Genomic DNA, 22567 nt, shown 5'->3' on the forward strand with positions numbered 1-22567 from the left:
CTACCCTCGGTTACATGACGCCACCCCTCCCTCCAAAGCCTGGATCTGCGCCTCCATTTTTGTTTTGGGGCAGAGAGGCAGGGGCTCCCGGGTAGCAGGAGGGGGCAAGGGAAGCGGTGATTATCACCCGCCCGGGGGAGAGGGGTGCTGTCCCCCTCCTTCCCCTCCATCCGCGCCCCGGCATCCCCGGCCACCTTCCCGGGGTCTTCCCCCGCCCCTTGTTGCTAAGGCCCGGACCGTCATCCCAGCAACAGCCTCAGTCATGTGACCGGCAATGGCGGCGCTGACGGGAGGTAGGTGAGCCCGGCGCCCCCACACCCACCGCGTGCCCCCCGGGCCCGATCGGCGCCCTCGCGAGCCCCCCGCGCCCCTCCGCCCCCTCCTCCGCCTCTGACCCCGGCGCGCGCTCGCCCGGCGGCTCCGGGAGCGGGCACCGTCGGGGCCGGGCCCAGCATCATCCTGCCGGCACCTCCAGCCCTCGGCCTCCATTTGGGTGTTCTGAGGGCCGCAGTCGGGCCGGGCGGACACACGCCCTCACCCGGCGGCGGGACTCCGGGGCTTCCTCGAGTAGGGATGCGGGAGTTGGTTTCGGGTTGGATGGGTCTGGGGGCCAGGGCTGGGGGGACGAGGAGGGTGGGGTGCCTCGGTGGACACCCCCCAGGGGACCCTCGCCCTTTCTCGCCGTCCCTGCTTGGGGCCACTGTCCGGAGGGAGACACTGGGCTCCTGTCCGGCCTGGTTTGCCCCAGAGGAATGCTAGACCAGACTAAACTGTGGCCCCGCCTCCCTGTGCTGTGCCAGCAGGGCTTGGAGCTAGGACACCTAGATCCTGGGTCCTCTTGTCCTGGGGTGGGGACGTGCCACGGTGCACCAGCCATGCGGGCTGGGACTCTAGAGTTTCATCTTAAGGGCCCTGGGATGGAGGCACGGAAGGACAGCGGCTCCTTCTTTGGATGAGTCAAGGAATTGAGGTCACATTAATGGCCCCCTCTTCCTAACTGAGCTGCACTTTGTGTTGTGGGAACAGCCCCGGGGCTGAATGTGACAGGACTCAGGGGACAAAACGTGGGGTCCCTCCAGCTGAGCTCCTGCTTGAGCCCCGCCCCTCCTAAATGCAGACCCGGGAGCTCACAGCAGCTCTGCGGGCCTGCTGGGCCCCCGTTGGGTTCAAAGGTGACTATGAGAACTTTGTTGTTGCAGGGACCCCTGCTATCACTTTGCTGGCATCCCTAGCAGACTTTGCTCTCAGGGAAAGGTCCCCGCCAACAACAGGGACTTATTTGAGAATGGGAAGTAAAGAAGTGAGATGAGCAGCTGAGCAGCATAGGAAGTATCTCTGTCAGTGTGATCTGAGGGAGGTGGCAAGTGCGACCTTCACCCCCAGGGCCTTTGCCTGGACCTAGGAGATCTCTCTCTCCCTCTCTCTCTGCACTGGGGGGTGGGGGTGGGGTGAAGAGTTAGCCTGATGAAGTTCCCAGAGCAACTCTGAGAGTCTGGGCATGGAATTCTGCAGGGGAGGAGAGCACATAGAAGTGTTTTGTTTCTGGGCTGGCTGAGGAAATGCTATCGCGCTATCATAACTCTTTACCCTCCTGGTCCCCAGCTCTGGTCAGCTCGATGTGGGAGTAGAGACTTGCACTGCCACCATCTCCCATGGTCTTTTCAGGTACCGCAACCCCAAGGGACCCTCCCGTGCCCAGGAGCCTTACTCCAGGTTCCTGTCTGTTTCCAGGGCGACTGAGTTGGGGCCTGTGGGGGTTGGGGAAATCTATCTCTTACTTTCTTTTCTTTCCCATCCCACTAGGCCACACAGTCTCCAAGTAGCAGGGTAAAGGAGTGAGCCTGCATGCCAATCCTAAGTTCTTCCGGGTCAAAGTGAGCAAAACTCGGGCTGGGGGGGAGGGCTGGGGGGGGAGGCTCCCTCCCCGTTTGAAGAGCCTATTTTGGTGCTTGGCTTAGATACAATATGGAAACTCTTGTTCCCCAGCAAATTCTGGGGCTATGGGAGACAAGGGGTGATAGAAAACCAGTTTGCAGGAGGTGTTGGGGTTGGCACTGAGGAACACAAGCGCTAATGTGGGGTTCGGAGGGAGCCTGGAGTAGAACTCTGCACGCTGAGGCCCCTTCGCTCTCGGGGCAGTGTCGTTCGTCCTGTCCAGAATGGCAGCCTGTGGGGGCACCTGCAAGAACAAAGTGACTGTCTCCAAGCCTGTGTGGGACTTCCTGAGCAAGGAGACCCCAGCCCGGCTGGCCCGGCTTCGGGAGGAGCACCGTGTGTCCATCCTCATAGACGGCGAGACTTCTGACATCTACGTGCTCCAGCTCTCCCCACAGGGTCCTCCCCCAGCCCCTCCCAATGGGCTCTACCTGGCCCGCAAGGCTCTGAAGGGGCTACTGAAAGAGGCGGAGAAGGAGCTGAAGAAAGCTCGGAGGCAGGAGGAGCTCATGGGCTGCCTGGCTCTGGGGGGTGGGGGGGAGCACCCTGAGCTGCACCGCCCAGGTCCACCTCCTCTTCGAGCAGCCCCACTCCTGCCCCCGGGGGCAAGAGGGCTCCCCCCTCCCCCTCCCCCCCTGCCCCCTCCACTTCCTCCTCGGCTGAGGGAGGAGGCTGAAGAACAGGAAAGCACCTGCCCCATCTGCCTGGGGGAGATCCAGAATGCCAAGACCCTGGAGAAGTGCCGGCACTCATTCTGCGAGGGCTGCATCACGCGGGCCCTGCAGGTGAAAAAAGCCTGCCCCATGTGTGGCCGATTCTACGGGCAGCTGGTGGGCAACCAGCCCCAGAACGGGCGGATGCTGGTCTCCAAGGATGCCACCCTCCTGCTACCCAGCTATGAGAAGTACGGCACCATCGTCATCCAGTATGTCTTCCCGCCCGGTGTCCAGGGGGTAAGAGGACCATCTAGTTCTCCCTGACCTTTGGTGTTCCCCAAGTTCACTCTCTGACCTAAGAAAAACAGCTTATGAGGGGAGTATGTTGTTAGACATGACATACTCTTGCTGCCTCCCAGCATGCTCTGGAGCTGGGGGGAGGGGGAGCTGTCTCCTTGAGGCCCAGCTCTTTTATCGCCATGACCCAAAGGTACATGTACAACTCAAGAATGAGGGCTTGAGTGTAGATCAGTGGAAGAGCACCTGTCTATAATATGGGGAGCCCTGAGTTCAATCCCTGCCCCCGAACAAACCAAATCAAACAAGGAAAAAAAAAACCTTAAAGCCAGGTCTGACGGGAAGGCTTGAACACTAACCCTGACAGACACAGAAAGTCAGGAGTTTGTGACCCAGGACAGAGGTACAGGCAGGCGCAACGGGAAGAGAGGGGCCTGGCCATTCTAACAGCTGGGCGCCACTCTGTTCCAGAGTATGAGACAATGAAAGCTTGACTAGAGCTGAAGGCAAATGTCTCTGCTGGACAGAGAGTCTTGCACAGCTGGTTCACAATGGGGCGAAGAAACTGAAGGGAAGAAACAGAAACATGGAAACAGGAGGTGGTGACAGATGCCTTAGTATTTTAGGTAGACGAGGGAATGCCGAAAGATAAGTTTCTCTTGTCACATTTTTGCTGCGTTATCTGGAGAGTAACTTCCATCGCCTCTGAGAGTGCATTTATTCCCGAGTTGAGACTTGAGGGATTAACAATAAGAATTATGTCCAGAAACAGGCTTCCTGCCCAGATCCCAAAGCCATCTTTCCCTGGAAGGCCGTTGGTCTGCTGGGAATGCACAGACAAAAAGGCCTGCCAGAGCCACCCTCCACTGGTTTGCAGGCCTCTGAGGCAGCCAGCCGCCCTCCACCCACCTGCCTGTTCTTCCTCTCAGGCTGAACACCCGAACCCGGGAGTTCGGTATCCTGGCACCACAAGGGTGGCCTACCTCCCGGACTGCCCCGAGGGCAACAAGGTGCTGACCCTGTTCCGAAAGGCATTTGACCAGCGTCTCACATTCACTATCGGCACGTCCATGACTACAGGGAGACCCAATGTCATCACTTGGAACGACATCCACCACAAGACCAGCTGTACAGGGGGACCCCAGCTGTGCGACTCCTGCTCATTTCGCTCCCCTGGCTCCTCCCCTTCTCTCCATTTCTACTTTGGGAGAGTCATCCGCCCCCTCCTCTGGGAGTCTCCTAACTGGAGATCAGCCACCACTTCCTCACTCTTCCCATCCTAGTCCTGATGTGCTCAGCTTAAATCAAACAAAAACTTCAAGATTCTGGCCTGTCCTGGTTTTGGAGTTCCCTCCTCATGGGAAGTGGGGGGGGGGGGTCTGAATTTGGCCTAAGTCACTCAAGATGAGGGTGGGTGTCAATGAACAAGGCCACACAGCTAACCCCGATCCTCATTTCTCTTCGCCCCAGGTTTGGGTACCCGGACCCCACCTACCTGACTAGGGTACAGGAGGAACTGAGGGCCAAGGGTATCACTGATGACTGAAGGACATCCCCTTTGCCAAGGCCCCTGCTGCCCTCTTCTGGGATCCAACGGAAGGAAGCCTCTGTTCTCTCTCTCTCTCTCTCTCTGCCCCCACACCACCCACGAGGGGATTTGTCTGGCTGGGGTGGGAGTTCCATGGGGAAGGGGACAGCCCTTTCCCGGCCCCAGATTGGCCAAGCGCTTCGCGCCCTTTGAGCCATTCCCCTCTGGCAGAGGCCGGTTTCCCAGGCTGCCTGCCCTGCGCTCTTATGTACATATTCTCTCTGCCCCCTGCTCCTCTGGTGTTTGGGCTTTTCCTGGTCTGTACTGTGCTCCAGTCAGTAAGCTGGGAAAGGATCTGGGTAGGGAGGATGGAGGTCTCTTACTCCAGCCCCCCAACCCTGTACTGTTTCACCTTGGGACTGATATTAGCTGCCTCCTCGCCGCCCCGCCCCCCAGCCAGCTGTGTGTTAAGATAACAGTAGTCCTACCTTAAGGGATCCTTTCTCTCCTGTGTCTGTCTGTCAGTATGTCTTTCTCTCGCTCTTCTCTGCCCCTATAAGGGAGCCTCCTCACCCTGTTCTGGAATTGCTGCCAGACCGTAGCTTTTAATTTAATAAAAATAAAGTAAAATATGCAACTCTATGCCACACCCGTTTTCTGTTCCTTGGACGGGGCGGGGGTGGGGAGCAGGACCCGCTGAGCAGGAGATGGGGAGATGGGGAATCCTCACACATGCCTGCACAGTTTACCTCCTGGGACCCTGGGGAACAGGACTGAATTAGGTCGGGGCGCTGCAATAACCCTGCAAAGCCCCAGGCCACACTTCGATGGATGGAATCTGGGATTAAGAGGGGTTTGTTTGTTGCTCAACTCCGTTTGTGGAGAAAGGAACAACCCTACCCCTTTTTCGAAGTTTGGCTGCGGTGGGAGTGGGGGCGGAGCCGGCAGGGGGGCGGATTCGGGAGTAGCAACTCCCCGGACGCACGCACGCAGAGACCTCAGAGCCCCCCAGCTTCCGTAGCCCCTCGGCCCTGAAACCTGAAGCAGGGTAGGGGTCCAGCATGAAGCCCCCGGACCGCCCCACCCCTGGCCGTACTGACCGGATACTGGGGGTCATGGGGGGCATGCTGCGCGCATGCGCCGTACCCGGGCAGGAGGGGGTAAGGAGGAGGGCCGCGGGTGGGGTCGGGGGTCTTTAGGGGACTTCAGGAGGATTGCACTCCACGGCTCAGTTTACCCGCAAACAAAAGTTATTCGGAGCAGTCCGTGGGTCGCAGGGATCCCTGCGTTCGGCTGCAGAGGCCACAGGCTAGGTTCTCGTGGAACCCTTCCGAATTATGAGCAGTTTGACAGCAGGGAGCCGGGGGGGGGTCCTGACAGTGACTCTGTCCCGGCAGCCCCCGGAGAGAGATCCCCTAGGGCCAGGGAGTACCCAGACAGAGAGCGACTGTCCCGAGCAGGACCAAACAGGGGAGCGCGAGCCTGGGGTCCGCGCCTGGGCTCTGCAGCCGGGTAAGACGCCGGGCTTGGGTGGGGCTCAGCTTGTCATCCTGCGCAAAGTGGAGGCTGCTTCAGACAGACCCCGTTCTCCTTGACTTAGAGGTTCGCGCCCAATTTGCATGGGACCATTTAATCGCGGACACCACGCTTCTCTTCGCCTTCTAGCCCGAGGTGTGTCCCCACTTCGGCGGGTCCCAAGCCCCCGAAGGCGGAGTGCAGTGTCCCGCGCCCCACCCCTGGCCCTCGGCCAGCTCAGGCGCCTGGACTTCGCCTTAATTGGTGATTAGTTTTAGCTTGGAGTTCTGGGGCCTGGAGGAAAGAAGGGTCGGGGGGAGAGGGCGGCACCTGGGCTGTGTTCCACACAAAGTGTTCCCCAGACACGCATGCCGCGTGCGTGGGGCGGCGGGGGTGGGACAGCCAGAACCCAGGACCTCTCACACAAGCCAAGGCCCCATCCAGCGAGCGAATCCTTCATCTCAGAGGCCGAGGGGCGACCGAGGCAGACGCCCCCCCGCCCCGCCCCGCCCCAGGCTCCTCGCCTGACCCAGCCCGCAGACGCAGCTGGGATGCTAGAAGGATCTGGGGCGGGGGAGCCCAGGCCCGGGGGGGGGGAGGTCTGGGGACGTGGAGTGGGAGCTTGGTGGTGCCTGGGGGAGGGGGCTGGGGTGGAAGGGCGGGAGAGGCGGAGCCGGGCGCAGAGGCCCCTCCCCGCGGCAGCACCGCGGCCCGGCCTGGCCGCTCCGCCCGCGCCCGCGCACCCCCAGCGGCTCCGGCCCCCGCACCACCCCGCCCCGGCCTAGGGCCGCCGCTAAGCCGAGGCCCGAGACGGAGCTGGAGCCGCTGTCGCATCCCGGCCGGGCCTGCCCCACTGCCCCTCCCTCTGGCTGGACATCTGGACCCTGGGCCCCGCACCGCCGGGGCTCCGGAAACCCTCCCCGCCCAACTCCGCGGCCCAGCCCCGCACCGCCCTCCCTCCAGGCTCCCCTGCCGCGACTTCCGTCTACTCCTGGACCCCCGCTTCCCATCCCTTTCCTCCCCCCCTCCCCCAAGCCTGGACCCCGGAGGGAGGGAGGGGGGTGTGCGCCCTGCGCCGTCCCCGCCCCGCCCCCCGTGATTCCCCCTGCATGGCCGGCCCGGGTGGGGGGTGCGGGGGGCCCCGGGCGCCATGCGGGGGGGTCACAAAGGGGGTCGCTGTGCCTGTCCCCGTGTGATTCGAAAAGTGCTGGCAAAATGCGGCTGCTGCTTCGCCCGGGGGGGACGTGGTGAGTGCGAGGTCTGGAGGGGACAGCCTTGACTTGGGGGTTGGCTTGAGTTGGGGTTTAGGGCATCTGCTTGCTCCGGCCCTAGGGATTTAGGGCTGGAGCCTGTGCGTGTGTTTTCCAGGAAAGTGATTTCACAGAATATCTGAGGTCCTTTCTACTAGATTTCTACTCATTCAAGTTGCGGGAATTGAGGAAGGGTCAGAGGACTCATCTCGTTCCTATAATCAGCTGGCTAGGAGGAAAAATTCTCTCTTATCTTCTGAGGCCCAGAACTGTGTGTCTCCCCTCAGATCCCCGAACTAGGCTGAAAAGTCTCCAGCAAAGAGAGCAGGAATGACGATGCCGGGGTGGGTAACTGTCTGCCAGGGGCTTTATAGGAAAGGCTCAGGTTGCAGCCCTTCTCTGGCCAAAGATAACCCTGCTGAGCTCTCCTCACTGGCCCCTCTGTTGGGCACGTGCATCTGCTGGAGAGGTGGGCTGTCTAAAAAAAAAAAAAAATAAGTAGTAATCATTGCAGTTGGAGGAGGAGGGGTCTGGGGGTGGCAGACTGCTGAGCGCTTTTGTTCTGGCCCTCTCTGGGAGGATGGTCTGTACCTATCAGAAGGGGGAGTGTTACAGGAAAGCAGATGGCTACCCCCCAGTTTGCAGTGTCTGCCCAGATGGCTGCCCCCACCCCCGTATCTGTGCTGTGCTCAGGGTATGGGGAACCTCCACTTGGAACTGGAGGACTACAGGCCCAGAAACCAGGTGCTTACTGTCCTTCCGCTCCAGGGGGCCCTTGCAAAGATGTCTGTCCTGGACAGTTCCAATAAGGGTTGGCAAGAGAGGGAACCCTGGAAGACAGGGTCTGCACACCTTGGCAGCGACAGGCAGGGAGTTCCCCTAGGGCCTGGAGTCTGGAGCTGGGCAATGGTCCATCAGCTTCTCTCTTTCTCTCCCATTAGAATCCTATTCCATTGCCGGTAGTGAGGGGAGCATTTCAGCATCTGCTGTCTCAGGTCTAGCTGCCCCGTCTGGCCTCAGCTCTCACCCCTGTTCTCCAGCCCCCCCTGGGCCAGTCACTGGCCTGAGGAGATGGTTGGATCATTCCAAACATTGTCTTGGTGTGGAAACCGAGGCAGGCAGTGGTCACACAGGACAATATGAGGTGAGCAGGGCATTCAGGAAAGACCCTGGGGACAAGGGCAAACGGGTTGGGGTCACTGGTCATGACCTGTTCGTGACCTCAGTCCCTCTGTCTGGCCCTAGAACTGGATGCTGGAACCAACCATAGCCACAGGACAGGGGTTGCCAGAACTAACCTTACTGACTACGTTGTTGGAGGGCCCTGGAGACAAGACACGGGTATGAGGGAAGAGAGCTGGGCAGGCGCATGCACCTGTTCAGGGCCAGCTTCAGCTGCCTTTCAATCAGGTTCCAGGCCCTCCTGGGCTATGGGAGATCATGTTTCAAAGTCAACCGAACGGCAGCTGGAGGCAATGATTAAGCATACTTGGTACTCTTCCATAAGACCCAAGTTCAGTTCCCAGCACCCACATCACAATTACCTGTCTCCCAACGCCAAAGGAAACAGCACCCTCTTCTGGTCGCTGTGGGTACCAGCACACAGTGGCACCCCAACACCTATATACAATTCATAATAATAATAATTGTTATTATTGTTATTATTTTGGGTTTTTTGTTTTTGTGGTTTTCTTTTTCTTTTCTTTCTTTTTTTCTTTTCTTTTTTTTTTTTTTTTTTTTTTTGAGACAGGGTTTCTCTGTGTAACAGCCCTGGCTGTAGACCAGGCTATCCTTGAACTCACAGAGATCCACCTGCCTCTGCCTGCCAAGTGCTGGGATCAAAGGTGTGCGCCACCACCACCCAACAATAATAATAAATCTTAAGCCAGGTACGGTGACCCACACCTGCAATCCCAACACTCAGGAGGAAAAGGCAAGTGGATCTCTGTAGGTTCAAGACCAGCCTGGTTTACAAAGCAAGTTGCAGGATAGCCAGAACTACATAGAGGGACCGTATGTATCTCAAAACAGACTAAACGAATGACTATAGATAGAGACTACAGATAGATAGAGACTATAAATAGAGACTAGAAGGCTGTCCTCACTGAAAGGGTTATCCTTTGTTTGCCCTGCCATGCTCTGGCCTTCCAGTCAGCTGAAGAGGAGACCTTGTCCCAAGCGCCTGAGAATGAGGAAGAGCAGAAGAAGGTGGCTCTGGAAAGGAGTCTGTAAGTTCACGGCGCACTGCACTTGCCGATTGATCTTCCACAAGACCCCTCCACGTTACGGCCCTCCAAGGGTGGCTGTGGTGTTGGGAGGCCATTTAGTCCTATAAGAACCCTGGCTAAACTAAGTCTGTCTCTGTGCTCTGAAGTGGCCATGCCTTGCACTGCCTTGTCCTCCCTAGGTTTGTCCTGAATGAGCTGGTGGAAACAGAAAGAATGTATGTGGACGACTTGGGACAGATTGTAGAGGTAGAGGTTCTCTTGTCCTTCCCAGCCATGGCCCGCTTACCCTTCCCCTCTGCCTGGGGATATTTTCAAGGGCTGCTACTCCTCTGTACCGCCTTCCTAGTGCCCTCTGCTTCTGGGCTCTGTGTTGGGGCTCGTAGTCTAATCTCGCCCTTCCCACAGGGCTACATGGCTACCATGGCTACTCAGGGGGTCCCCGAGAGTCTTCGAGGTCGTGACAGGATTGTGTTCGGGAACATACAGCAGATCTATGAGTGGCACAGAGAGTGAGTGACGGACCCTGAGCCCGCTGCCGGGGAAGGGCGTTCCTCTAGAGATCTCTCTGTCCTGGTTTCTGTATGGGAGCCATGGGTCCACTGGGACTCAGGAAGCCTTTGGAGTTTCGTAGGGAGAGTGCCCAGGGCGTGTGTGAGGAGGCTGAGGGGTCCGAGACGTGCTTGATGTGTTTGTTGCCTGTCCCCCAACTCTTCCAGCTATTTCCTGCAGGAGCTGCAGCTGTGTTTGAAAGATCCTGATTGGTTGGCTCAGCTGTTCATCAAACATGTGAGGCGAGGCCCTGGCGGGGGGGGGGGGTCTGGGGGGGGGTTGGGGGTTGGGATGGGTCTGGGCTCGGTGGAGATGTGCTGTCTTCCCTCATCAACTCCTCTGCTGTCTCCAACATTACCCGTTAGGAACGTCGGCTGCATATGTATGTAGTCTACTGTCAGAATAAGCCCAAGTCAGAGCATGTGGTGTCAGAATTTGGGGACAGCTACTTTGAGGTCAGTGGCTGAGGTGCCTTGGGAAGGAGGTGGAGCACAGAATCAGCACGAACAGGCTGGTCAGGCCTCATAATTTCCCTGTCACCGTCCTCAGGAGCTCAGGCAGCAGCTGGGACACCGTTTGCAGCTCAATGACCTCCTCATTAAACCTGTACAGAGAATTATGAAATACCAGCTATTGCTCAAGGTCAGGACCACCCTTCTCCCCGGGGACACAGCTGGCTGGGACAGGGAGGTCCTCCCTCTGTCCTTGGGGTTGTGCTCACAGCCTCCCCAAGCATCTCCTCTCTGTGTCCCAGGATTTTCTCAAGTATTATAGCCGAGCTGGGATGGATACTGAAGAGCTGGAGGTGAGGTCCCAGGATGGCCTTATCCTCTGGGTACCTCAGGCTCTGGGTGGCTCAGGGATGTCTGGTTTTTAGGAAGAGGCCCCTGGGGTGGTGATGTGTGGAGAGGCAGCTGTCTGGCTCTCAAAAAGAGGCCTCTGTGCCAGTCATGACTCGGTTTGTCCAACAATGTCCCTCTCCACCTATATCCCAGCAAGCTGTGGAGGTGATGTGCTTTGTCCCCAAGCGCTGTGATGATATGATGTCCCTGGGAAGACTTCGGGGATTTGAGGTATGGGACTGAGACAGTGAAGTGTTCTGAGCTCAGGGCTTAGCACTCTGGGTCCTTATAAGGAATTACCTTCTGAGCTGCAGGGTTAGCTGGGAGGAGGGGAGGGGGCGTGGAGGGAGGGAGAGGCTGATGCTCTTCAAACCCTTCTCGAGCTTTCTCAGAGCCATGTCCTTTGGTTTCAGGGAAAACTGACTGCTCAGGGGAAGCTCTTGGGCCAGGACACATTCTTGGTCACAGAGCCAGAGGCTGGGGGTTTGCTCTCTTCCCGGGGTCGGGAGAGGCGCGTCTTTCTGTTTGAGCAAATCGTCATCTTCAGTGAAGCACTTCGGGGAGGAGGTCGAGGTGGCGCACAGCCTGGCTACGTGTACAAGAGCAGCATCAAGGTGTGGGGGAGGGGCAGGCTGAGAGGGGATGCGACCTCGTGACGTCTGCCTCTTGGGGGTTGGTGGAGGGGCCTGCAGGATCTGAGGACTGCTTTTGTTTGCAAATCCAGGTGAGCTGCCTAGGACTGGAGGGAAACCTCCAAGGCAACCCTTGCCGTTTCGCACTGACCTCTAGGGGGCCGGAAGGTGGGATCCAGCGCTATGTTCTGCAGGCTGCAGACCCTGCAATCAGTCAGGCCTGGATCAAGCAAGTGGCCCAGATCCTGGAAAGCCAGCGTGACTTCCTCAATGGTAAAGATGCACCATCCCTTTGCATGCTCTCAGAGCCATTTGACCTCCTGAACCCCACCCCCACCCCGGCCAAACCCCAGCCCATGGTTCTTTGTGCTTGGCTTTTCTCCATTCTCCACCCGCCCAGAATCCTTGAAAAGTGCTACGCACTTTGCATTGGCTAACTTAGGAGGGCGGGCAAATAGGAGGAAGAGAAAGGTAGAAAAGGCTTAGTCTTCCTCCCTGTAATACATGCTTTGTCTTGTTGGTAGCATTGCAGTCACCCATTGAGTACCAGAGGCGGGAGAGCCAGACCAACAGCCTGGGGCGGTCAGCAGGACCTGGGGTAGGGAGCCCTGGGAGGTGGCGGCCTGGAGACCTGGCCCAGCTCAGCATGCGCACACCCATCAATGGCTCCCTCCCTTCCCTGCTGCTTTTGCCCCAAGGGGAGGCGCCCAGAGCGCCCTTGCCCCTGGACATACAGGTATGAGAAATGGTTTCCTACTAGGGCAGAAAGGGGAAGGCATCGTCATCTCTCCGCCCCTCCCCCTCTCCTTTGCCACCTTCCTTTTGTGTGACTTTACTACTTTCCATCCTTACCTCCTCTGGTTTAATTCCAGGGCAAGAGAGGGTGGCCTGGCTGGGGCCTTACCTGGAAACTGAGAGTAGACTGGTGGCCTCTGCTGATCCTGTGGCCTGAATCTTCCTGCAGGCTCTCAGTGATGTCTCCCCGGCTCCTCCCGACCCTGCAGCCCTAACGGCTCAGAGCAACCCTCCCTGTCAGGCCAGGCTGGCCAAGCTGGATGAAGATGAGCTGTAGCTGGTGAAGGCCTCAGGAGTGCAGCCCATGCAGCCACTGATTCCTCAGGGAATGTGAGGGCAGTCCTGGCCATGTGCCAGAGCCCTTTCTTCCCGGCACGTGTGCCTGCCTGCGTGCGTGCGAGGATGGGCAAGACTTGGAGAGAGGTCAACATGGAGGGGGCTCTTCCCTGCCCCAGGGACAAGGACCTGGCAGCTCTACTCCATGCATGTGTCCCCTCAGATGGAGGAAATGTAGGGGCTTGGAGGAAGGGCTAGGGCAGGGACCAGATAGAAACGGTTGGTTTTCTTGTGATTTTGTTTTCCAGTTTCCTGTGAATAAAAGTTTTGTTATATCACTAGGCTGCGGTCTTGGTAGTTGGTAGGGGAGACTGAAGAGGCTGCTGTGGGGAAATGGGTTGCATAGAAGAGATCTGATAGGCTGTCGGTGCACGCCTTTAGTCCCAGCCCTTGGAGGCAGAAGCAGGCCGTCTCTGTGAGTTTGAGGCCAGACTGGTCTACATAGTGAGACCCTGTCTGTCATCTCAAACAAACAAACAAACAAAACAAGAGAAGGCCAGAGGTCAAAGGGGCCTCTGGCTTTGTCACCCGGCAATCACACCATCTCTCAGTTCACACCCAGGGCTTAGGGGAACTCTGGAGTTGTCTTAATGTTCCCTTTATTCAGCCCTCTGGGCTCTAGATTTGTTCTGTGGTTCAAACTCCACCACAAGGCTCACTGTACTGAGTCGCCATTATCCCCCCCCCCACCCAGGCGTCTAGATACTAATGAATAAAAAGTATCCAGGGTACCTTTGCTCTGAGGCTGCTGCCACATTCTGCTGAATAGTGGGAAGGTAGAGCGGATCCTGACTCTCTTTTGCCCTCTTGGCGTGGGGGGGCGGGGAAGGTGTGTCCACGCTGAATAGGAATGGACTCTATAAGCCCAGAGAGCTGAAGAGGTCTTCACCCCTCCTGACGCCTGGTGCAGCCCCTGGGACAGGGACAGCCAAGCGTACAGAGACCCAGATGGCCTCTGGGTCCCTATGTATGTGTGTGTCTCCTGTGTCAACCAGTCCCCTGGGCTTAGTCACGTGTGCAGGGGCTTCCTTAGCAGACAATAGACCGCTGGGTGGGAGGGTTGTGGAAATGCTGGCCCCCCCCATGGGTCCCAGGTTCCTTCAGCTGACAATGTGAGGAGGGAGTTATAAGGGGGGGGGGACAGGACGTGAGGTCCAGATAAGATTTCTGGGGAACAATAGGAGGAATTGAAGAGGAGAGGTCCACCCTCTCTGTACCCCACCCTGGGCTTTGGGGTCAGGGACTGGGGAGAACCAGAGAGCGATGGACAGTGTGTGACTGGAGGAGGGGATGACAGCAAATGGCAGGGATCTGGGACTCATACCTTTGTGCCTCTTCAGGGACCACAGGGGTGCATGGCGGGCGTGTGCCCCTGGTACAGCCAGGCCCACCGGTGCCCGCTGTAATGGGACAGCCAAAGCAGCTGGGGTGATGGCGTCAGCAGGAAGTACCATGCCCTTACTTTCAGCATGTACTGTGGAACGCCTACTTTGAGAAGAAAACTGGATGTAAGGGACAGTATTTCAGGCCTTTGCGGCTCCTAAGAAGTAAGATAAAAACATTCATGTTAGTCCACTATTTCCCCTAAAGCAGAGCCAGCCACCCCTAGCAAAGAGGTAGTTCTCTGTCCCTGCCCTTGCTGGCTGTGTATTAGCTTTTAAGACTTGTTATAAAACAATTTTCTTGGGGTAAGCTTGCCAAATGAGGAACAGGATTTGGGTGGGGAATCCCAGCTGGTGATGAACGCTATGCTCCGGTGATGGGAGGGTGCAGGGGCTCAGGGCAGGACCATCGATCCAAATAAACCAACTGTCTTTGCAAATGAGGAAAGGGACCTGAGGAGGTCCCTGGAGGTGGTCTCTCTACCATTCCTCATAGCAGGCCTCCAGGCTTCCAGGCGGTCAGATCCGGCTAAGGATGTCTGAGGAGGCGCCTAACGCAGGGGCTTTTTCCACCCAAGCCTGACCCAAGGAGGCACTCTAGAGAATAACTCCCTACAGGTCCGGATTGGACCCTGTTTTTACGGAGGCGGGCTCAGGACTAGCGGGGAGGGGGGCGGAGAAAGGGGGAGAAGGGGGTATTTAAGACCAGGAGATGCTGCAGGGGGCCAAGGGCAAAATGAGTGGCCCACCCGGCTCTGGGACCTGCCCAGGTCCGGAAGAGGTTTCTGACCTTAAGGCTCCACTGAGCTCTAGGTTCAGGGAGCCTCTCACCCACGCTCGGTTCCAGGAGCTTTTCGGGGGCGCCGAGGAGCCGGAGCTACCAGCTGAGCCCTGCTCACCCCGGCTGTGCGGGCCGTGGAGGCGGCGAGCCTGCTCCGGTTCTGGGCCAGGGGCGTGGCGCGTGCTGCTGGCCCGGCTGCCCCCGCTGCGCTGGCTGCCCCGTTACCGCTGGCGAGCCTGGCTGCTCGGAGATGCGGTGGCAGGAGTGACCGTGGGCGTTGTGCACGTGCCCCAGGGTGAGGCCCTAGCTACAGCCTGGTGGGGATTCCGAGCTGTGGGGTGGGCGGGGGCTTCCAGGGAGCTGAGCTTTGAGCAGTGAGGTGGTGGGTTCGTGTCCCTGCGCCATCATGGCGGGGCGGGGGGAGGGGATTGGAAGCTCGGTTCGGGAGGACTGAGGGACCCCGCCATCTACCCCACCCCCGTCCCTCCTCGTCTGTGCATCGCTGTGAGACGTCTTGGGCTCTGTTCTGCCTCAGAGAATTGGAGAGAGGCACAAAACCTGCCACCCACGACGTGGGCAGGGATTTGTGACCTTGTCAAGCCTCTTGACCTCCCACTGAGGCCGTTAACCTCTCAGTTCCCTCAGGGGTCATGATTTATAGTCTCTGATGCCAGCCCAAGAGTGTGGGAAAGGGCAGTACCTGGAGGTTGTAAACCACACACACACACACACTCACACTCACACACACACACACACACACTCACACACACTCACACACACACTCTCTCAACACACACTCTCTCTCTCACACACTCACACACACACACACTCTCTCTCTCACACACACACTCTCTCACACACTCACACACACACTCTCACACTCACACACTCTCTCTCACACACACACACACACACACACTCTCTCACACACACACACTCACACACACTCTCTCACACACACACTCTCTCTCTCACACACACACACTCACACACTCTCACACACACACTCTCTCTCTCACACACTCACACTCACACACTCTCTCACACACTCACACTCTCTCACACACACTCACACACACTCTCTCACACACTCACACACTCACACTCTCTCACACTCACTCTCTCTCACACACACTCACACACTCTCTCACACTCACTCACACACACTCTCTCACACACTCACACACACACTCTCTCACACACACTCACACACTCTCTCTCACACACTCACACTCACACACACACCTCGTTTCTTCTGCTTTCCCCTAGGCATGGCTTTTGCCCTCCTGACCTCCGTACCCCCGGTGTTGGGACTTTATACTTCGTTCTTTCCCGTCCTCATCTACAGTTTGCTGGGCACTGGGAGACACCTGTCCACTGGTGAGTGGCCATACAGCCCATAACTTCTCTTTAGGATGCAAATAGCCAGGGGATTGAGGCTTTCCTTTTGGGGGGGGCCGGTATCATGGTATAGGCTGAGGCTCCCCAGAGATCAGGTGGTCTCGAACTCAGAGATCTGTCTGCCTCTGCCTCCCTCTTGCTGGTATTAATGGTGTGGGCCAAACACACCCTGGCTAAGGCTGCTATTTGAAAGCTTTGGGGTTCTAATCCTCTCTGCCACCTTCCGGCACCTACTTGCCACTTACCTCTCTTAGGACTTCCCTAACCTATTGCCTCCGTTTAGCACAGAATTCTATGACCCACCCCGGGGGGGGGGGGGCTTGCTGGAGTGGGTACAGAGGCGGGAGTTTACACGGATCTTCTTGTCCCCTGTGAAATTTGGTTAAAACGAGTAACTCCCGGCCTTGAAGGGAAAAAAGAGGCACACAGTCCGCCTAGAGCCTGCGAAGGGGGCATTTTCTGTCAGTAGGGGCAATCTTTTCCTCCCAGGACACCGGATCCGGGCTTGCAGCACCGGCCCATGTCCCCAAGGTCTTCACGTAAGCTTGCTAAGAGAGTGGACCAGATAGCTGCACCCAAGGCTCTAGAATTGCGGGAGTCTGGGCTGCTCTGCCCCAGGCTGCAGGCATGCTAAACCTCTGCGTTTGGCCCGTGGCTGCAGGAACTTTCGCAGTTCTCAGCCTCATGACCGGCTCTGTTGTCGAGCGCCTTGTGCCCGAACCCCTCGCGGGGAACCTCAGTGGAATCGAGAGGGAGCAATTGGAAGCTCGGAGAGTTGGGGCGGCGTCGGCTGTGGCCTTCGGGAGTGGGGCGCTGATGGTAAGGGAGCACTCAGTGCGGGCCCTGCTGGGTGTGGGTGGATCCACCGGAGAGGACTGGAACAATTGGACCCGAGGGTGGGGGAAGGGCAGGGGCACGCCTCGGGTTCAGGTCCCGAGTGGCAGATGTGCGGTGCGGAGGCTGGCTGGTCTGTTGGCGATCGCACACACACACACACACCCCACCATCTCTGCAGCTGGCGATGTTCGCGCTGCAGCTGGGTGTCCTGGCCACCTTTTTATCCGAGCCTGTGGTCAAGGCGCTGACCAGCGGGGCCGCGGTGCACGTGCTGGTGTCCCAGCTGCCAAGCCTCTTGGGATTGTCTCTCCCACGCCAGATTGGCTGCTTTTCTCTCTTCAAGGTGGGAGTGGGGAGAACAGGTCTCTAGAAGGCACGGGGAAAGGACACCTGGGAAGGGGAGGGGTTGAGAGAGAGCACGCAGCAAGGAAGGAATATCGTGGAATCACTGCGCTGCGTGAGGGCGCTGGGGAGACGAGAGCTTGCTCGGGTCTAGTGGGTTGGTGCTGAGTCGGGCGGGGTCAGTTAACACGGGCACCCAGCCTTTGCTCATGGTCGGTTCCTTCCTGCAGACGGTGGCTGCGGTGCTCACGGCACTGACCCGGAGCAGTCCTGCAGAACTGACCATCTCAGCGCTCAGCCTGGCGTTGCTAGTGCCAGTCAAGGAACTGAACGTGCGATTCCGCGACAGGCTACCCACTCCGATCCCAGGAGAAGTTGTCATGGTGAGGGCCGCCCTAGGTCTCTGCCCCCTGCTGTGTCCTCATCTTACCCATCTAGTAGGATCTAGAGGCTGTCGCCCCCTTGTGGAATGCACAGATGTCACAAGCGAGACTTCCCGTTGACGTTTGTACTTTTCCGGGCATGCTCCAGAGCAACTGACCCACCACAAATGCCCACCTGTACTGTCCCACTTCCCGGGTCCAGCTGTCCCCAGGCCTCTTTGAACGTCTCCTTCCTTTCTATCCCACGCTTTCTTCTCTCCACGGGCCTCTCTAATTCGCTGTATCTTCCTTTCATAACTGTCTTCCTGTGTAAATAAACGTCGGTGCTTTCCACAGGTAACTCAGGCTTAGGATGGCTCAGGTGGCTCAACTGAGTCTTCTGTGTTCGTCATTCCCAAAGGACCTTAGGTCCTCTCTATCTCTTCAGGCAAATACCATGCCCCTTCCTTCACCGTAGGTAAGATGTGGTTGTTAGGCATCCATTCCAGACATCTGGGCCCCCACCAGCTGAGACCACCCAGACCCACACTGGGGTTCTCTCTCAGTCTTTTCTAGACATGGCCAAAATCGCTTTCTAGGCCCTAATGTGTTATTTTCCTTAGGTGCTTCTGGCCTCCGTGCTGTGCTTTGCTTCTTCCCTGGACACAAGATACAATGTCCAGGTGGTAGGTCTACTGCCTGCAGGGTAAGACAGGGAAAGACACTTCCTCCCCCCCCCCCCCGCCACCTCTCCCACAGATGGCCTCCCTTGTCCTGCCCAGTCCTAGTCCATCATTCTGCTGTTTCCCTGTAGCACCAACCCATCCTTACCATGGATCTTCCCCTCTCTAGATTTCCCCAACCCGTCTTCCCCACCCTGGATGAGCTGCCCAGGATACTGGCCGACTCACTGCCCATTGCACTGGTTACATTTGCCGTGTCCACCTCCCTGGCCTCCATCTATGCGGACAAGTATGGCTACACTATTGACCCCAACCAGGTGTGACTCTGACTGTGGGTGCCAGCCAGCCTTTCCCAGACGTGACCCCTTAGCCTCACTCCCCCATGCCTCTGTCTTTCTTCTCACCATACCGCATCCTTCTAGGAGCTCCTGGCCCATGGTGTCTCCAACCTCATTTCTTCTCTCTTCTCTTGCTTTCCCAACTCCGCCACACTGGCTACAACCAGCTTATTAGTGGATGCTGGTGGGAACACACAGGTAAGAGGGAGCCCTTGGGTGAGGAGAAAAGGTGGGATACTTGGGCCGGGGTGGCAGCAGAGAGGGGGGACAGGCGGATACCCCGATAGGATGGGAGTGAGAGAAGGGATTATAAGGAAGAAGACTAGACAATGATGAAACTCACAGGGGCCTCTGTAGGCTGTAAGCACCCGACGAAAGCTGTGGTGCCTCAGATTAACTAAAGATATAAATAACATGCCCACCGGTGGTGGCACATGCCTTTAGTGGGAGTTCTAGGCCAGCCTGGTCTGCAGCTGTTACACAGAGGAAACCCTGTCTCAAAAAGCCCAATATATGGTTTGGAGAGATGGCTCAGGGGTTCAGAGCACTGGCTGTTCTTCCAGAGGTCCTGAGTTCAATTCCCAACAGCCACATGGTGGTTCACAACCATCTGTAATGAGATCTGGCTCCCTCTTCTGGTGTGCAGGCATACATGCAGGCAAAACATTATATATGTATGTGTGTATGTATGTATGTATATATAATAAACCTTTTAAAAACATATCTAAAGTAGCTGAATGTTGTATTACATACATACTCAGAACCCTAGAAACTAGGAAGGCTGACTGAAGCAGGGTATCTGGGGCTCACGGTTGTCTGGGGTACAAGGAGACTTTGTTTCAAAACAAAACTGCTGTGCTGGGGAGAGGGCTCCACAGAAAATTCGCTTGCTGCACAAGTGTGAGGACACAAGCTGTAACTCCCAGCTCTGTGGGCGTGGCAGCCCGTTCTGAAGACAGAGATGGGGATGGGTGGCCTGAAACAGCAGGGTCCAACTGAGAGACCCTGCCTCAGTGTGACAGAGGAGTGTGACAAAGACTCCCAGTGTCAACTTCTACAAGAACCAGGACACAGGTGTGTTGTCCCTGCACACACACACACACACACACACACACACACACACACACACACACACCGATAAATAATGTAGGAGATAAAATTCTATTATTTTTCCATGAGGACCTCTAAAAGAAAAAATATTGCATGCCACTCTTCCCCAATCCCCCCCCCCTTACTTTGTTGGTGCCCTAAGCAGATGGCTTCTCAAGTCTTAGCAACAACAGGACCTTTTAAAGATGGAGGTGGGCTACAATAGCAAGGTTGAACTGCCTACATCTGGGAGAGGTGGGCAGATGGTAGGCAGGGGAGGGGCTGGCAGAACCTCAGGAAGGGGGTGAGCAGGGCGTGTATGTGTGGATGGAGGTGGGAGACTTCTGAAGGAGAAGAGGCAGCCTGGGCAGAGAGACCAGATCCCACACAGGCTCTCCATCCTCCCTCCTCTGTCTTCCCTGCAGCTGGCCGGTCTCTTCTCCTGCATTGTTGTCCTGTTGGTGCTGCTGTGGCTGGGACCCTTCTTCTACTATTTGCCCAAGGTAGGGAGGGAGGAGAGGCGCTGTGTGCTTGATGGAACTGGCTGGGTTCCAGAGCCTTTGGACAAAGGCCTGCCTATTCTTCTCTGTCTCAAGGCTGTCCTGGCTTGTATCAACATCTCCAGCATGCGCCAGATGTTCTTCCAGATGCAGGAGCTGCCGCAGCTATGGCACATCAGCCGTGTGGACTTTGTGAGAAATGGCAACCCCTGCTTCTGCCCTGGCCCGAAGCTGATCACTCTGGCCCTCCAACACACAGATCACACATGTGTCAGAGCAAAGGAAGGGGCTGGGATTTGAGTTCATGGGACCTGAGTGTTTGGTTGAGGGCATGTTTTGGTGGTTGTGAAGATTGAACCCATGGATAGTAGCAGAGTTCCCTACCCTCTACCATGTTTCCCTTCTCCTGGATCATCCTTTCTCATTTTTGTCCTTGAACCTGTGTTGATCCATGTCCTTCAGGCCGTGTGGATGGTCACGTGGGTGGCAGTAGTGACCCTGAATGTGGACCTGGGCCTGGCTGTGGGAGTAATTGTCTCTATGATGACAGTGGTCTGCCGAACTCAGAGGTGAGTGCAGAGATGGGTGGGGTTGAAATGAGAGGAGGGAGATACTCTGGGGGTGACTACAGCCAGGACAGGTTAGGCTGGGAATCTGAACCCAGTTTCTTCTCTAGGGTGCAGTGCCTGGCACTTGGATTGGCTGAGGGGACCGAGCTCTACAGGCCACTCAGAGAGAGCCCTAAGGTGGGTGGGCAGCAGCCGAAGGAGAAGAAGGGATTCTACAGGGCGTCTCTGACTCTCTTACCCTTCAGCTCCTCCAGGCTCCAGGTCTCTGTATTCTGAGCTACCCATCACCACTCTACTTTGCAACCCGTGGGCAGTTCCGCCACACGGTGGAGGGGCATCTGGGGCTTGGAGGAAGAAGCAAGGTGAGGATTTTGATTAAGAAGGAGCGTGGACCTTCTGGGATTGGGAGGTCATGTGTTCTCAGAGTGCAAGCCAGTGCCTGTGATTTGGAGGTGGTGACATTTTTTTTTTCTCTGTTTATGGCAGTCTCCAAAGCTGGGTGGTCTACCTGACAGAGGTGAGAGATGACGACAAAGAGGGAGATTTGGTCGTGAACCATGGAGGCGTCTGGGTACTCCTTCCTTCTTCCATCTTAGGTGCGGAGCCTATCAGAGTGGTTGTCCTGGACTTCGGTGGCATCGCCTTTGCAGATGCTGCAGGGGCCAGGGAAGTCATACAGGTGAGGTGAGGGAGTAGGGAAGCTAAGAAGAAACTCGTCATCCCACTCACACCCCTGATTTGGACTTTAACCCCTCTGTCTGGTTCCTGCAGCTCACCAGGCGATGCCAGGATGCTGGGATCTGTCTCCTCCTAGCTCAGTGTAATGGTGTGTGGTGTGAAGAATAGAGGGACGGACGGGGTGGGGGAGTGGAGAGGAGGGGACTGACGGAACACTTGCTGGGAAGGAAGAAGATACTGGATGGATTTGGGGTCCCAGCACCTGATACCTTTCCCACACAGCCTTGGTGCTGGAGACCTTGACCCGGGCAGGACTTCTGGATAGAATGACCCCGGAACAACTCTTTGTGAGTGTCCAGGACGCAGCCGCACATGCGCTGGAGAGACTGGTGAGGGCAGGGGCCAGGAGCTTCTGGGCTAGAGTAGAGAGGACTGGCTGAGTAGATAGGAATCTGGGAAGAGGGATTTGGAGAAAGGACTAAGGAAGATCAAGAGGAAAGCAGGGAGAAACTGACTAGTCCATTGAAGGGCCAGGGGTGGAGGTGGGCACACCCTTAATCCACCACACATGGGAGGCAGAGACAGGAGGATTTCTAAGAGTTTGAGGCCAGTCTGGTCTACATAGTCCCAAAACATCCAGGGATACACAGAAAGACCGTGTCTTGAAAAAACCAAAACAAACAAGTTAGGGAGTGTGGAACATCCTTCACCAATGTTGAAGAACTGCATAAGGTCTCCAAAGGGTCGATATGCTCCCAGAGTACTGAGTCCCAGAGATGGATGGTGGTAACCTACTATTCCTGAACTGTCCATTTTCTTCCCCAGAAGCCCACTGACCCAAAGATTTGCACAGTGTGGGTCTGATCAAGGTTACTTGGAGTGTGAGAGGCCCCAACAGAATGTGTGTGAGGAAGACTACTGCCCTTGAGCCCCCCTCTCCCAATGCAACCAATAAAATGAAGCCAAGAGTATCTGCAGCCCATGCACTGTGTCTTGGCGTGTACATGTGGACCTCTCCAGTTCTCCCCCTCCCCCAAGCCCC

At 56.9% G+C, this 22567-nt stretch overlaps 3 protein-coding genes across 3 annotated transcripts; all 3 read left to right on the plus strand.

Annotated features, from left to right (window-relative positions):
* The first annotated feature begins 189 nt into the window (after positions 1-189).
* Positions 190-5058, plus strand: Dtx3 (deltex E3 ubiquitin ligase 3). The gene is made up of 6 exons (XM_051176131.1): positions 190-293; positions 1603-1665; positions 1804-1874; positions 2140-2888; positions 3818-4035; positions 4359-5058. Coding segments are annotated over exons 3-6 (1044 nt in total). The 5' UTR covers positions 190-293; positions 1603-1665; positions 1804-1873; the 3' UTR covers positions 4435-5058.
* A 369-nt stretch (positions 5059-5427) lies between these two features.
* On the plus strand, positions 5428-12841 carry Arhgef25 (Rho guanine nucleotide exchange factor 25). Its single transcript, XM_051176132.1, has 16 exons — positions 5428-5576; positions 5814-5928; positions 8123-8325; positions 8427-8522; positions 9333-9409; positions 9589-9655; positions 9815-9918; positions 10126-10195; positions 10324-10413; positions 10508-10600; positions 10713-10763; positions 10954-11031; positions 11214-11414; positions 11525-11705; positions 11957-12168; positions 12397-12841. The coding sequence occupies exons 1-16, from the start codon at positions 5478-5480 to the stop codon at positions 12502-12504; spliced, it is 1845 nt and encodes a 614-aa protein (XP_051032089.1). The 5' UTR covers positions 5428-5477; the 3' UTR covers positions 12505-12841.
* A 1816-nt stretch (positions 12842-14657) lies between these two features.
* LOC127215679 (solute carrier family 26 member 10) lies at positions 14658-22492 on the plus strand. The gene is made up of 18 exons (XM_051176136.1): positions 14658-15021; positions 15996-16106; positions 16789-16946; positions 17143-17307; positions 17537-17689; positions 18292-18374; positions 18521-18668; positions 18774-18887; positions 20204-20281; positions 20375-20470; positions 20741-20847; positions 20955-21024; positions 21093-21209; positions 21334-21364; positions 21444-21526; positions 21619-21673; positions 21808-21914; positions 22351-22492. The coding sequence occupies exons 1-18, from the start codon at positions 14658-14660 to the stop codon at positions 22387-22389; spliced, it is 2079 nt and encodes a 692-aa protein (XP_051032093.1). The 3' UTR covers positions 22390-22492.
* Positions 22493-22567: the final 75 nt, after the last annotated feature.

The sequence above is a fragment of the Phodopus roborovskii genome, unplaced genomic scaffold (genome assembly GCF_943737965.1).
Source record: "Phodopus roborovskii unplaced genomic scaffold, PHOROB, whole genome shotgun sequence".
NCBI lineage: Eukaryota > Metazoa > Chordata > Mammalia > Rodentia > Cricetidae > Phodopus > Phodopus roborovskii.

Excerpts from the sequence above, each read along its gene's own strand:
- Dtx3 (XM_051176131.1), top strand. Across the intron at positions 2,889-3,817 it reads TCCCGCCCGGTGTCCAGGGG|GCTGAACACCCGAACCCGGG; the intron begins GTAAGAGGACCA and ends TCTTCCTCTCAG. Across the intron at positions 4,036-4,358 it reads TGTACAGGGGGACCCCAGCT|GTTTGGGTACCCGGACCCCA; the intron begins GTGCGACTCCTG and ends TCTTCGCCCCAG.
- LOC127215679 (XM_051176136.1), top strand. The coding sequence starts at position 14,658 with ATGCTGCAGGGGGCCAAGGGCAAAATGAGTGGCCCACCCGGCTCTGGG. Across the intron at positions 15,022-15,995 it reads CGTTGTGCACGTGCCCCAGG|GCATGGCTTTTGCCCTCCTG; the intron begins GTGAGGCCCTAG and ends GCTTTCCCCTAG. Across the intron at positions 21,915-22,350 it reads CACATGCGCTGGAGAGACTG|AAGCCCACTGACCCAAAGAT; the intron begins GTGAGGGCAGGG and ends TTTCTTCCCCAG.
- Arhgef25 (XM_051176132.1), top strand. The coding sequence starts at position 5,478 with ATGAAGCCCCCGGACCGCCCCACCCCTGGCCGTACTGACCGGATACTG. Across the intron at positions 10,196-10,323 it reads CTCAGCTGTTCATCAAACAT|GAACGTCGGCTGCATATGTA; the intron begins GTGAGGCGAGGC and ends ATTACCCGTTAG. Across the intron at positions 12,169-12,396 it reads CCTTGCCCCTGGACATACAG|GCTCTCAGTGATGTCTCCCC; the intron begins GTATGAGAAATG and ends ATCTTCCTGCAG.